Source organism: Littorina saxatilis, linkage group LG4 (genome assembly GCF_037325665.1).
Source record: "Littorina saxatilis isolate snail1 linkage group LG4, US_GU_Lsax_2.0, whole genome shotgun sequence".
Classification (NCBI taxonomy): domain Eukaryota; kingdom Metazoa; phylum Mollusca; class Gastropoda; order Littorinimorpha; family Littorinidae; genus Littorina; species Littorina saxatilis.
In genome coordinates this window covers 68,859,805-68,873,739 of record NC_090248.1, presented here as the reverse complement: position 1 = coordinate 68,873,739, position 13,935 = coordinate 68,859,805, and the positions used below count along the sequence as shown (strand labels likewise).

Sequence of the window (13,935 nt, the reverse complement as noted above, 5' to 3'; positions counted from 1 at the left end):
GATTAGCATAGACTCAATCCTGTTGTTTGTGTGTCTGTGTGAGTGTATGGGGGAGGGGGTGGTGTGGTCACCCCTCCCGTGACCGGACACCTGCAATGTACGGACAGTTTTGCTATGGCCCAAGGGTGTCCGTTCATGAGAGGGACTGCTGTACCCAGTCTTCAAATGAACCAACATATATTACAAACTACTCTTCAATATAGTGCATCAACCTCACCGCACAACTCTGTGCATGAGATCTCTCTAATTTGAATACTTGAACTGTTTAATGTCATTTGCTTCACACCTTGCTATTACACACAATGTAAAGTTGTTTGGTTACCCACAGAGTTGTTTACAATTCTACGTTTTTGTCCTCTCTCAGTATCCCAACGAGCAGGCCCTGATAAACGACTTTGAGCTGATGTTCAACAATGCGCGACACTATAACGAGGAGGGCTCGGTGGTGTACCAGGACGCTGAAATGCTTGATCGCATTCTGCGCACCAAGTGGAGAAGCATGAGCCAGTCGCGTGCGTCTTCCAGCAAAAGGTGGGTCTTCATGTGTGACTTGTTGCGTTTTCAAGAAAGATGGAAAATGACCAAGAGAAAAGGAGTAGGTTTGGCAGACACCAGAAGGAAAGGCAGGGAACTAGGATAAGGGGAGTAGGTTTGGCAGACACTAGAAGGAAAGGCAGGGAACTAGGATAAAGGGAGTAGGTTTGGCAGACACTAGAAGGAAAGGCAGGGAACTAGGATAAAGGGAGTAGGTTTGGCAGACACTAGAAGGAAAGGCAGGGAACTAGGATAAAGGGAGTAGGTTTGGCAGACACCAGAAGGAAAGGCAGGGAACTAGGATAAAGGGAGTAGGTTTGGCAGACACTAGAAGGAAAGGCAGGGAACTAGGATAAAGGGAGTAGGTTTGGCAGACACTAGAAGGAAAGGCAGGGAACTAGGATAAAGGGAGTAGGTTTGGCAGACACTAGAAGGAAAGGCAGGGAACTAGGATAAAGGGAGTAGGTTTGGCAGACACTAGAAGGAAAGGCAGGGAACTAGGATAAAGGGAGTAGGTTTGGCAGACACTAGAAGGAAAGGCAGGGAACTAGGATAAAGGGAGTAGATTTGGCAGACACTAGAAGGAAAGGCAGGGAACTAGGATAAAGGGAGTAGGTTTGGCAGACACCAGAAGAAAAGGCAGGGAACTAGGATAAAGGGAGTAGGTTTGGCAGACACCAGAAGGAAAGGCAGGGAACTAGGATAAAGGGATGGGATAAGCAGTTTTTGGCTCACGTAAGTGTAGCCTATGCGATGCTAACTTTTGTCTGTCTGTGCGTATGTATGTGTGTGATAGAAACTTCAACATTTGACTGAACACCGAAATACTAATTTTACCTGGTTATTATCCAAGCAACAGCTTCAAAGTATTGAAGCAATGATCAACATTTTGTCGGCACGTATGTAGCGAAAGTGTGTATCCAAAGAAAACGGGTGGTGGTGGGTTTTGGGGGGGGTAAAAACAGGTGACTGGTTTGTGTCGTGTGTGGTATGTAGACCAGGTCAGGGGTCAAGGTTAAGTCAGATCGCGTGAAGGATTGTGGTATAGATACAGTTCTCACCCAGATGGAGACAGTCATTGTTCTCTGAGAGCGATTGAGATCTGTGTGTCAAATGTCATATTTTGGACAAAGGTCAAAATTCAAATAATAAAGATATGTATTGATCCATTTTAATTCCTTTTTACGCTTGATCGCACACAAACATGCACTCTTTTGTAGTTTTTGCCAGCCGCCTAAATATGAGTTTTAGTCGGCCTCTTGACGTCACAGGGCTTAAAGAAGGGGAATTAGTCGGCCTCTTGACATCATTGGGCTTGAAGAAGGGGAATTAGTCGGCCTCTTGACATCATTGGGCTTGAAGAAGGGGAATTAGTCGGCCTCTTGACATCATTGGGCTTAAAGAAGGGGAATTAGTCGGCCTCTTGACGTCACAGGGCTTGAAGAAGGGGAATTAGTGGGCCTCTTGACGTCACAGGGCTTAAAGAAGGAGAATTAGTCGGCCTCTTGACGTCACAGGGCTTGAAGAAGGGGAATTAGTCGGCCTCTTGATGTCACAGGGCTTAAATAAGGGGAATTAGTCGGCCTCTTGACGTCACAGGGCTTAAAGAAGGAGAATTAGTCGGCCTCTTGATGTCACAGGGCTTAAAGAAGGGGAATCCAATGTTCAATCGACACATAACTTTTTGGTGATTGTGAAACTCAGTTGTGTAAATATGAGTTTAGTCGGCCGCTGATGTCACATGGCTCAAAGAAGGGAAATCTAATGTTTGGTGATTGTGAAGCTCAGTGAGTTGTCGTGCAGGTCCAAGACCAAGGCGTCGTCCCCCATGTCCCAGAAGCTGCAGGAGATGTACGAGAGTGTCCGGGACTTCCAGGACAAGACTGGCCGCGCCCTGTCAACCCCTTTCATCAAGCTGCCCGCTAAGAGCGTGAGTTCTTCTCTTTTACACTTCTATTGTTGAAGGGCCTTTTGTGAGCTAGAAAGCGTCTTTTAACTCATTGTCTCCCAGGTACGGATATATCCGTACCCACTCATATGGCTCTATCTGACCAGGTACGGATATATCCGCTCAGACTGTTAGTTTCAGTCGCTTCCTGTAACGTCGATCTAACGCCTGCATTCCAGCGTGTTGATACACAGTTACTACACAGTTACTACAATTCTGAGTGACCTGCTGCAGCACTGCTGGTCTCCGCTAAAAAAAAAAACTTGGTCAACATAGGTGGGGTAGAAAGTGTTACCATACTGTACCTACCGTGTAAGTTACCACTGTACCTATCGTGTAAGCTACCACCTGCACCGCTGCAGATCTGTGCAGGATTGTACATGGGGTAAGAACATCCTTACACTCCAACACTCACTAAAGTCTTTCTGGATACTTTCTTCTTCTTCCTCTTCTTCTGCGTTCGTGGGCTGAAAATCCCACGTACACGTGTTTTTGCACGAGTGGAATTTTACGTGTATGACCGTGTTTACCCCGCCATTAAGGCAGCCATAGGCCGCTTTCGGAGGACTGGATACTTTCTGAGCAGTGGGAATTTGTGAGTAATTCCATAACTGACACCAGCGTTAACATGAATGAAGCATGCAGAATTCAACACCACAGAAATGGAGAGGTATACAAACCCAATGTCCTAGAATAAAAGATACTAAATGGAGGAAGGAGATGTACTAAATGGAGGAATCAGATGTACTAAATGGAAGAAACACAACTCTGGCAGCAAAGTTCATGGTTGATTTGATGGAGTGTGCTGTGTGTCCCCAGGACTACCCTGACTACTACGAGGTGATCAAGAAGCCGATGGACATGCAGCGCATCCAGCAGAAGCTGCTGACCAGCCAGTTCGACAACGTGGAGGATATGGTGGCCGACTTTGTCCAGATGTTCGACAACGCCTGCAAGTACAACGAGCCTGAGTCCGTCATCTACAAGGTGTGCTGTTGTTATTTTGTGTGGTGTTGTCAGTTTTTTTCTGTAACTATGGCTGAGGATGAAAAACAAGAACACGATTACAGTGAAAATGTACTCACCATTTTTCATTTCACCATTTTGATTATTATCTTGTTCTTTTTCTTCTCACCTGTAGTCTCTTGTTCTTATTGAGTCACTTGAGAAAAAGTGACTCTATGTAATCGGTCAGTGTTAGTCTGTCCGGCCGGCCGTCCGTAGACACCACCTTAACGTTGGACTTTTCTCGGAAACTATCAAAGCGATCGGGCTCATATTTTGTTTAGTCGTGACCTCCAATGACCTCTACACTTTAACGATGGTTTCGTTGACCTTTGACCTTTTTCAAGGTCACAGGTCAGCGTCAAAGGAAAAATTAGACATTTTATATCTTTGACAAAGTTCATCGGATGTGATTGAAACTTTGTAGGATTATTCTTTACATCAAAGTATTTACATCTGTAGCCTTTTACGAACGTTATCAGAAAAACAAGGGAGATAACTAGCCTTTTCTGTTCGGCAACACACAACTTAACGTTGGGCTTTTCTCGGAAACTATAAAAGTGACCGGGCTCAAATTTTATGTGAACGTGACTCATTGTGTTGTGAATAGCAATTTCTTCCTGTCCATCTGATGCCTCATATAATATTCAGAACTGCGAAAGTGACTCGATCGAGCGTTTGCTCTTCTTGTTTTGAGGATGAAAGTTGCTTGTTAATTTCAATGCTTGTTATTCTCCCCAGGGGCCGGGAGACTGGTTATTCTCCCCAGGGGCCGGGAGACTGGTTATTCTCCCCAGGGGCCGGGAGACTGGTTATTCTCTTCAGAGGCCGGGAGACTGGTTATTCTCCCCAGGGGCCGGGAGACTGGTTATTCTCCCCAGGGGCCGGGAGACTGGTTATTCTCCCCAGGGGCCAGGAGACTTGTTATTCTCCCCAGGGGCCGGGAGACTGGTTATTCTCCCCAGGGGCCAGGAGACTGGTTATTCTCCCCAGGGGCCGGGAGACTGGTTATTCTCCCCAGGGGCCGGGAGACTGGGTATTCTCCCCGGGGGCCGGGAGACTGGTTATTCTCCCCAGGGGCCGGGAGACTTGTTATTCTCCCCAGGGGCCGGGAGGTTGGTTATTCTCCCCTGGGGCCGGGAGACTGGTTATTCTCCCCAGGGGCCGGGAGACTGGTTATTCTCCCCAGGGGCCGGGAGACTGGTTATTCTCCCCAGGGGCCGGGAGACTGGTTATTCTCCCCAGGGGCCGGGAGACTGGGTATTCTCCCCAGGGGCTGGGAGACTGGGTATTCTCCCCAGGGGCCGGGAGACTGGTTATTCTCCCCAGGGACCGGGAGACTGGTTATTCTCCCCAGGGGCTGGGAGACTGGTTATTCTCCCCAGGGGCCGGGAGACTTGTTATTCTCCCCAGGGGCCGGGAGGTTGGTTATTCTCCCCAGGAGCCGGGAGACTTGTTATTCTCCCCAGGGGCCGGGAGACTGGTTATTCTCCCCAGGGGCCGGGAGACTTGTTATTCTCCCCAGGGGCCGGGAGACTGGTTATTCTCCCCAGGGGCTGGGAGACTGGTTATTCTCCCCAGGGGCTGGGAGACTGGTTATTCTCCCCAGGGGCCGGGAGACTGGTTATTCTCCCCAGGGGCCGGGAGACTGGTTATTCTCCCCAGGGGCCGGGAGACTTGTTATTCTCCCCAGGGGCCGGGAGACTGGTTATTCTCCCCAGGGGCCGGGAGACTGGGTATTCTCCCCAGGGGCCGGGAGACTTGTTATTCTCCCCAGGGGCCGGGAGGTTGGTTATTCTCCCCTGGGGCCGGGAGACTGGTTATTCTCCCCAGGGGCCGGGAGACTGGTTATTCTCCCCAGGGGCCGGGAGACTGGTTATTCTCCCCTGGGGCCGGGAGACTGGTTATTCTCCCCAGGGGCCGGGAGACTTGTTATTCTCCCCAGGGGCCGGGAGGTTGGTTATTCTCCCCTGGGGCCGGGAGACTGGTTATTCTCCCCAGGGGCCGGGGGACTGGTTATTCTCCCCAGGGGCCGGGAGACTTGTTATTCTCCCCAGGGGCCGGGAGGTTGGTTATTCTCCCCAGGGGCCGGGAGACTGGTTATTCTCCCCAGGGGCCGGGAGACTGGTTATTCTCCCCAGGGGCCGGGAGACTGGTTATTCTCCCCTGGGGCCGGGAGACTGGTTATTCTCCCCAGGGGCCGGGAGACTTGTTATTCTCCCCAGGGGCCGGGAGACTGGTTATTCTCCCCAGGGGCCGGGAGACTGGTTATTCTCCCTAGGGGCCGGGAGACTGGTTATTCTCCCCAGGGGCCGGGAGACTGGTTATTCTCCCCTGGGGCTGGGAGACTGGTTATTCTCCCCAGGGGCCGGGAGACTGGTTATTCTCCCCAGGGGCCGGGAGACTGGTTATTCTCCCCAGGGGCCGGGAGACTGGTTATTCTCCCCTGGGGCCGGGAGACTGGGTATTCTCCCCTGGGGCCGGGAGACTGGGTATTCTCCCCAGGGGCCGGGTGACTGGTTATTCTCCCCAGGGGCCGGGAGACTGGTTATTCTCCCCAGGGGCCGGGAGACTGGTTATTCTCCCCTGGGGCCGGGAGACTGGGTATTCTCCCCAGGGGCCGGGAGACTGGTTATTCTCCCCAGGGGCCGGGAGACTGGGTATTCTCTTCAGGGGCCGGGAGACTTGTTATTCTCCCCAGGGGCCGGGAGACTTGTTATTCTCCCCAGGGGCCGGGAGACTTGTTATTCTCCCCAGGGGCCGGGAGACTGGTTATTCTCTCCAGGGGCCGGGAGACTTGTTATTCTCCCCAGGGGCCGGGAGACTGGGTATTCTCTTCAGGGGCCGGGAGACTGGGTATTCTCTTCAGGGGCCGGGAGACTTGTTATTCTCCCCAGGGGCCGGGAGACTGGGTATTCTCCCCAGGGGCCGGGAGACTGGGTATTCTCCCCAGGGGCCGGGAGACTGGGTATTCTCGCCAGGGGCCGGGAGACTGGGTATTCTCCCCAGGGGCCGGGAGACTTGTTATTCTCCCCAGGGGCCGGGAGACTGGTTATTCTCCCCAGGGGCCGGGAGGTTGGTTCTGCATAACTTTCACATACCGTACTTTCCGGGTCATAAGGCGCGACTTTTTTCCTCGAGTTCGACCCCTGCGTCATGTATGAAATACGAAAAAAATCAAAGAGACCGCTTGAGTACCAGTCAAACAACTTGTGATAATGCATGTTTCAGCTACTAGGTACTGCCCTGCCTTTGATCTGGCCGCACACACAGATTTCCACTCTGTTAAACTCGGTCACTGACCCCGGTGCAGGAAGTGTTTCCTCTCTCAGATATGATAGGTGAACCACCTCTCATGGCAAAAACTGGGTCATTGACCCCTGGGAAGAAGGTCGTGTCTATAAACAAGGCCACCCAGCTATCACAATGCCTTTGATCTGGCCGCACACACAGAGCACACATATTTTCACTCAGTTAAAGTCGGTCACTGACCGGTCACTGACCCCGGTGCAGGAAGTGTTTCCTCTCTCAGATATGACAGGGGAACCACCTCTCATGGCAAAAACTGGGTCATTTTGGTGCGCCCTATCGGCCCCCTGCGTCCAATGGGTGACTGGATTACAATTTTTTTTTTAAAAGAAGGGAGTGCGTCTTGTATAACGAAGCGCCTTGTCACCCGGAAAGTACGGTATTCTTTTGCACATGCCATTTGCATTTAGAGCGCTTATTATCCCTTTTGTTTCTCAGATCTTAATTCTGGCTGTTTCTGTTCTGGCTGGCACTGTTCATGTGTGTGAGCTGGTGTCTACTTCTGTCTCCAACCTAGTTACATTCAAACTGATTTGGTTCTGTCTGGCTGGCACTGTTCATGTGTGTGAGCTGGTGTCTACTTCTGTCTCCAACCTAGTTACATTCAAACTGATTTGGTTCTGGCTGGCTGGCACTGTTCATGTGTGTGAGCTGGCGTCTACTTCTGTCTCCAACCTAGTTACATTCAAACTGATTTGGTTCTGGCTGGCTGGCACTGTTCATGTGTGTGAGCTGGTGTCTACTTCTGTCTCCAACCTAGTTACATTCAAACTGATTTGGTTCTGGCTGGCTGGCACTGTTCATGTGTGTGAGCTGGTGTCTACTTCTGTCTCCAACCTAGTTACATTCAAACTGATTTGAGGTATGTAGAGTAGGTCACAACCAAATTGGAGGTTTGGGTCGCAACTGCACTTGAACTGTCTGTACCATGTTAATGCCATAATGCTACGGAAGCTGCAATGCTGCTTGAAAGGGAAGACTATACTCTAGATTTGGCTTCAGCAAAAAATTTTGATTTGAGAATTCCTGAACTCAGTAATGTTCAGTATAAGGACACTGAATAGTACCCTTTGATTGGTCAGGAGATTGTGAAACATGCCAGACATTGTTGCCAATGACATTGGTCATACACACAGGATTCGCCGACTCTGGTGGTTAGATCCTTTATCAACAGTAAAGATTCTTGCGTGCTTTGGTTGACGTTGTCACCTAGATACATGTGTTGGACAAATAAAGTTTGACCTTTGAAGGGATCAGTTTCAAAACACTTCTAAATGTGTGTCAGTACAGTTAACCACCTAAAAAAGTTTGCGAAAATCAGGTCTTAGAAAGGAGGGAGTCTTAAAATGGGGGTACATTTACACAGGTATTGAATGGAACATGTGAAAAACCAAGGTTCCAAAAAGGAGGGAGTCCTTAATAAGGAGGTCTTAAAAGGGGGAATCCACTGTAATTTTATGTAATATTACATGTCTTGCTTTGCAGCTACTTTGTGTTACTGAACGTGATGTGATGTGCATTGTGCAGGATGCCCTGACACTGCAGCGCGTGGTGTTTGAGAAGAAGATGGAGCTGATGGAGGGAACCAATGAGGTGCCAGACACCAAGGCCCTGGTGCAGGAGATGATCCGCAACCTCTTCATCTCAACCTACAATGCTCAGGTCTCTGTCACATTTTTTGTCTGTGTTTTTTTCCCCCGAAAGCGTTGTATGGCTGCCTCAATGGAGGGGTAAAAACGGTCATACACGTAAAATCCCACTTGTGCAAAAAAACATGAGTGAACGTGGGAGTTACAGCCCATGAACAAAGAAGAAGAAGAGTTTTCTGTTTTTGTTGTGGTTTAACTTTTGTGTTGCACCATTTGTTTGTGATCATTTGTAATCCCACCTTTAAACATTGTATCTAAATAACAGGGACAACTGCCTGGAAAGCCCTTCAAGAAAAGAAAAAAAAAGTGATCACGCGTTTGCATTCTGACAACAGACATGTTTATATTTGCATGTAAATGTACACTTTTAAAGAAAATATTTATCAAGCATGGATTTTATTTTCTTGCCCTACCAATGGAAGTAAATGTAACACATACTCATGATACTGTTTCACCCTAGGATGATAAGGGTAGGTGTTACATTTGCATTCTGACAACAGACATGTTTATTTTTGCACGTAAATGTAAACTTTAAAAAAAAATTTTTTTAGAAGCGTGGATTTTTTGTTCCTACGCTACTAATTGTAATGTAACGCATGCTGTTTCCCGGCAGGACGATGAGGGCAGGTGTTACAGCGACTCGTTTGGCGAGCTGCCTGAACTGATGGAGAGAGCCAAGGGGGAAGGAGAGGCAGAGCCTGCTGAGTGAGTTGACTTACCTTTCTCAGGTGTCGTGATGTTGACTTACCTTTCTCAGGTGTCGTGATGTTGACTTACCTTTCTCAGGTGTCGTGATGTTGACTTACCTTTCTCAGGTGTCGTGATGTTGACTTATATTTCTCAGTTGTCGTGATGTTGACTTACCTTTCTGAGGTGTCGTGATGTTGAACTCTCATGCTTGCTGAGTGAGTTGACTTACCTTTCTGAGGTGTCATGATGTTGAACTCTCATGCTTGCTGAGTGAGTTGACTTACCTTTCTGAGGTGTCATGATGTTGAACTCTCATGCTTGCTGAGTGAGTTGACTTACCTTTCTGAGGTGTCGTGATGTTGAACTCTCATGCTTGCTGAGTGAGTTGACTTACCTTTCTGAGGTGTCGTGATGTTGAACTCTCATGCTTGCTGAGTGAATTGAGTTACCTTTCTGAGGTGTCGTGATGTTGAACGCTCATGCTTGCTGAGTGAGTTGACTTACCTTTCTGAGGTGTCGTGATGTTGAACTCTCATGCTTGCTGAGTGAATTGAGTTACCTTTCTGAGGTGTCGTGATGTTGAACGCTCATGCTTGCTGAGTGAGTTGACTTACCTTTCTGAGGTGTCGTGATGTTGAACTCTCATGTTTGCTGAGTGAGTTGACTTACCTTTCTGAGGTGTCATGATGTTGAACTCTCATGCTTTTAAAGTGAAGCTGCAGAAGATGAAAAATGAAGGAAAAGGACATCAATATTATCATCAACTTGAAGTGATTATTTCACGTACTGGTGCAAAACAGATGGTACCTAGTTGCGTGGTTTGCGACATCCATGTCCCATTGTGGGATTCTGGTATTGCAGATGTGTACGCTGAATGAGCTCACTGAGATTGGATGGGTCAGTTTGCGAGTGATTTTGCAAAATTGAAGTGTTTTTTCAGCAGTTATTGTCAGAACATTTCTGTCAATTTATTTCTGTTAGTTTTCACCTTTGCGTTATTTGTGTTGCACTGTATCTGCAAGAGCTATCATCAAAATGAAAGCAAAGGAAGTTGGATTCACCTTCACGATTAAAGTAGCACAAAGTGATTAACATATGCATTTTGACACTGAACATTTTGTCACCACAAATGATGTATGTCTTTAAAAGGTTGAGTCCAGTTTCCTTTATTTCTGTTGTGTAGCTTTCTCACCAGCAGGGCTTTGTTCTTAAACAGTCAGCTACTCACATTTATTTATCGTTTTGCAGGAGACTGCATACCTTTGACCAAATCAAGCGCAACATTGACAGGGGTCGCTACAGGAGGATGGATCGTTTCCAGGAAGATGTATTCAAGGTGTTTGAGAGAGCTAGGAAAGTCAGTCGCACAGACTCACAGGTACGTGTGGAGACTGCCATCAAACAAACTGCAGCCATGTGTCTGTGTGAGAGCAGGATTTGTTCCCATGAAAGATATCACTTTCAGCCATGTGTCTGTGTGAGAGCAGGATTTGTTCCCATGAAAGATATCACTTTCAAAAGTGGCTGTGTATGCTTGAACAAGTCCAAGGTTGTGAATATACACATTTCTGCTCTTTAGAGCTTTCTTGGTTTGTTTGTTTTTCTTTCATTCTTTCTTTCTGTCTTTTTTTCGTCTTTTCTGTCCTTATTTCTTCCTTTCTTCCTTTCCTTCCTTCCTTCATTCATTCATTCTTAACTTATTTTTACACATGCATTGAGACAAAAGAACAATCACATTCACAATGCTGTTCACACAGCTGTACAAGGACGCAGTGGAGTTGCAGATGCTGTTCATCAAGACGCAAAATTCTTTTCTTATTTCTTTCTTTCTTTCTTTTTTTTTTTTTCTTTCTGTCTATCTGTCTTTCTTTCGTTGCTTGTTTGTACACATGAATAACACAAAAGAACAATCCCACTCACAATGCTTTCCCCTCCACACAGCTGTACGAGGACGCAGTGGAGATGCAGATGTTGTTCATCAAGACGCGCGACGAGCTGTGCAAGAACGGAGAGCTGCTCCTAACACCAGCGCTCAGCTACACCGAGCGCCATCTGCAGCAAGCACTGGAGGCCGAGAAGAAGGAGAAGCTCCCGCAGGAGCAGAAGGAGGAGGAGGAGAAGAAGAGCGGTGCAGGAGAGCCTGAGGAGAAGAGCGGTGCAGGAGAGCCTGAGGAGAAAATAGAGGAGGGGAAGGTGGTAAGTTTGGAAGGGAAAGACTTGGATATTTGCAATGATTTTGAGGGAGGGTAATGGATGTGTGTATTTGTGTGGACCAAAAAGAAAAGAAGAAGAAGAGGGGGGTGTAGGAGAGCCTGAGAAGAAAGTGGAGGAGGGAAAGGTGGTACGTTTGGAAGACAAAGACTTGCGAATAGTGGCAATGATTGGGAGGGAGGGTAATGGGTGTGTGTATTTTTATGGAGGAGGAAGGGAAGAAGAAGAAAAGGGGGTTGTAGGAGAGCCGGAGAAAAAAGTGGAAGATGGTAAGATTATGTGGGAGTGGATGGGTGTACTGGTGATGTGTGAGTTTGCTTAGGGTTATATGTGAATATGTTTTATGTGTGCTTTGAATACTTTGAGTTCATGTGTGTTGAGTTTTGTGTCGCGTTGATTGTGTGAGTGTGTGTCTGTATGACTGCTGTGTGTTTGTGAGAGAGAGGACTACATTGTGTGAGTGTGTGTCTGTATGACTGTGTGTGTGTTTGTGAGAGAGAGGACTACATTGTGTGGGTGTGTGTCTGTATGACTGTGTGTGTGTTTGTGAGAGAGAGGACTACATTGTGTGAGTGTGTGTCTGTATGACTGTGTGTGTGTTTGTGAGAGAGAGGACTACATTGTGTGAGTGTGTGTCTGTATGACTGCTGTGTGTTTGTGAGAGAGAGGACTACATTGTGTGAGTGTGTGTCTGTATGACTGTGTGTGTGTTTGTGAGAGAGAGGACTACATTGTGTGAGTGTGTGTCTGTATGACTGCTGTGTGTTTGTGAGAGAGAGGACTACATTGTGTGAGTGTGTGTCTGTATGACTGTGTGTGTGTTTGTGAGAGAGAGGACTACATTATGAATGGTACTGTTGTATCAGTTGTATCTTTTCTTTCGCTAGTGTTTGGTTCCATCAATTATTTCTTTCGGATCGGTGTTCCTTTCTTTCTTCCCTCATTCATTCACAACAAGCAAAGCCATGCCAGAGAAGAATATCAAAACCAAACATTTTTCCCCTCTTTTTTCTAGGCCCAGGAAGAGTCCAGTGAGAATGAGATGGTCTACAGGGACCAGACGTACATGGTTGGAGACTTCGTCTACATTGAACCCAGGTAAGATAGCACTGCTGTTGTTTGTTTTTGGATCACAGTGGTCACATTTAGTGCCTACCTACCCTGTGCCATCTCTTGTCTGTGGTCACATTTAGTGCCTACCTACCCTGTGCCATCTCTTGTCTGTGGTCACATTTAATCACATATTCTTACTCCAATTCTTATGAATGCATTGACTTTAGTCCCACATGCTAGATGTCGAAAAACCTCTCAAATTACCTGCCCTTAGTAGGGTGGTAACCAAGCTAAAAGCGACGCCATAGCGGTTGCTATGGCCTGACCCTGCTCGGTTACCCATAACACCCTGCGCACCACGTGAGCGCCAGCATCCGTAATAATCATTCTCGACTTTCGACAACACACGGTGGACGTGTCCGAATTTCGCTCTCACTTTTGGCCTTCACATGCCTGCTCGTCCTTGAGACTAGCCGGTTCTTGGGGGTCTACCTGTCCGTCTACCTTTTGGTGAGATCTTTCCTGTGTATGTTTGGTATAAATGTTGATAGCTTTGTGTTGAACACGCACTCAGAAGTTTTTTGTTCTGGGTGACTGTTTTTCGCCGGTCTTAAAATGGCCGACAACAAAGCTAAACTTGGCGCGAGACTGGAAGGTGACAAGGCTCTTAGCCTGGTTTAGAAAACTATACCTAAGAGTAGCCTAAGAACTTTGATTTGCCTATTATGCGGGTCGTAGATCCGTCAAACAGCACTTCTTTTTATGTTCCTATCCCTCCGAGGGTGGGTTCAGTTCTTTCACAGCTCGCTTCCCCTGTTGGGGTTAATCAGCCTTTAGGCTCCTTATAGACTTTTTGTTGGATCGTCGTCGGTGCGACTGATGGGGGGGGGGGGGGGTGGCCGTGTGGCTATTCTTTCCCCTTTCTCTGAGTAAGAGGAATCAGTCAATGTCCTCCTTTTGGGGGGACTTAACGATGTTTTGGTCTGTATTTTCAGCTGTTTCAGGCGCGATCGGCGGTTCCCGCCCTCCCGTTCGTCAGCTTCGCACTGTGGTCAAGTGCAAATGGCCTGTTCGGTTCAGCCCGTTTTTTGCCTCTGGTGGCTCTGGGCTGTTCTCGAGCACCCCTTCCTTTCGGAGGGGGGGCCTGCTCCCTGCCTGCGTTTAACCACTCTGATTACCGCCGGTACTTCACAGTGTGTTACGCAGCCCCCCGCCAATGGGGGGGGATAGGGGGGGCGCTCCTGCGTCGCACCGTCGCCTGGTGCAAACGGCCAGTTCGGTTCAGTCCTTTCTGCCACTGGTAGACTGGGTTGTTCGCGAGCACTCTCTCCTTTAGGAGAGGGGGCCAGCTCCCCGCCTGCTTTGGCCGCTCGGCTTGCTTTAAAACAGCACTGCTGGGTCGGTCATGCAGCCCCCTTACCGTGAGGAAGGGGGAGTGGGGGGGCACGGTAAGTCACGGCCAGGGCTTGTCCCACTCTGCCCTTTGCGGGCAGGGGGCCGTGTTAGCTTCCCACCCTTTCCCGCCCCCCGGGCGCG

The 13,935-nt window shown here is 48.3% G+C and overlaps 1 protein-coding gene across 5 annotated transcripts in view; it reads left to right on the top strand.

The window, feature by feature from the left end:
- The window catches only part of LOC138965486 (protein polybromo-1-like), a 101,747-nt gene that overhangs the window by 25,447 nt on the left and 62,365 nt on the right, over positions 1-13,935 (top strand). For all 5 annotated transcript variants that reach the window (XM_070337659.1, XM_070337658.1, XM_070337661.1 and 2 more), the window contains 8 exons: positions 365-531; positions 2,338-2,464; positions 3,302-3,469; positions 8,324-8,458; positions 9,059-9,150; positions 10,384-10,513; positions 11,077-11,331; positions 12,362-12,444. In XM_070337659.1, the coding sequence (XP_070193760.1) occupies positions 365-531; positions 2,338-2,464; positions 3,302-3,469; positions 8,324-8,458; positions 9,059-9,150; positions 10,384-10,513; positions 11,077-11,331; positions 12,362-12,444 (1,157 nt within the window). The remainder of the gene's footprint in view (positions 1-364; positions 532-2,337; positions 2,465-3,301; positions 3,470-8,323; positions 8,459-9,058; positions 9,151-10,383; positions 10,514-11,076; positions 11,332-12,361; positions 12,445-13,935) is intronic.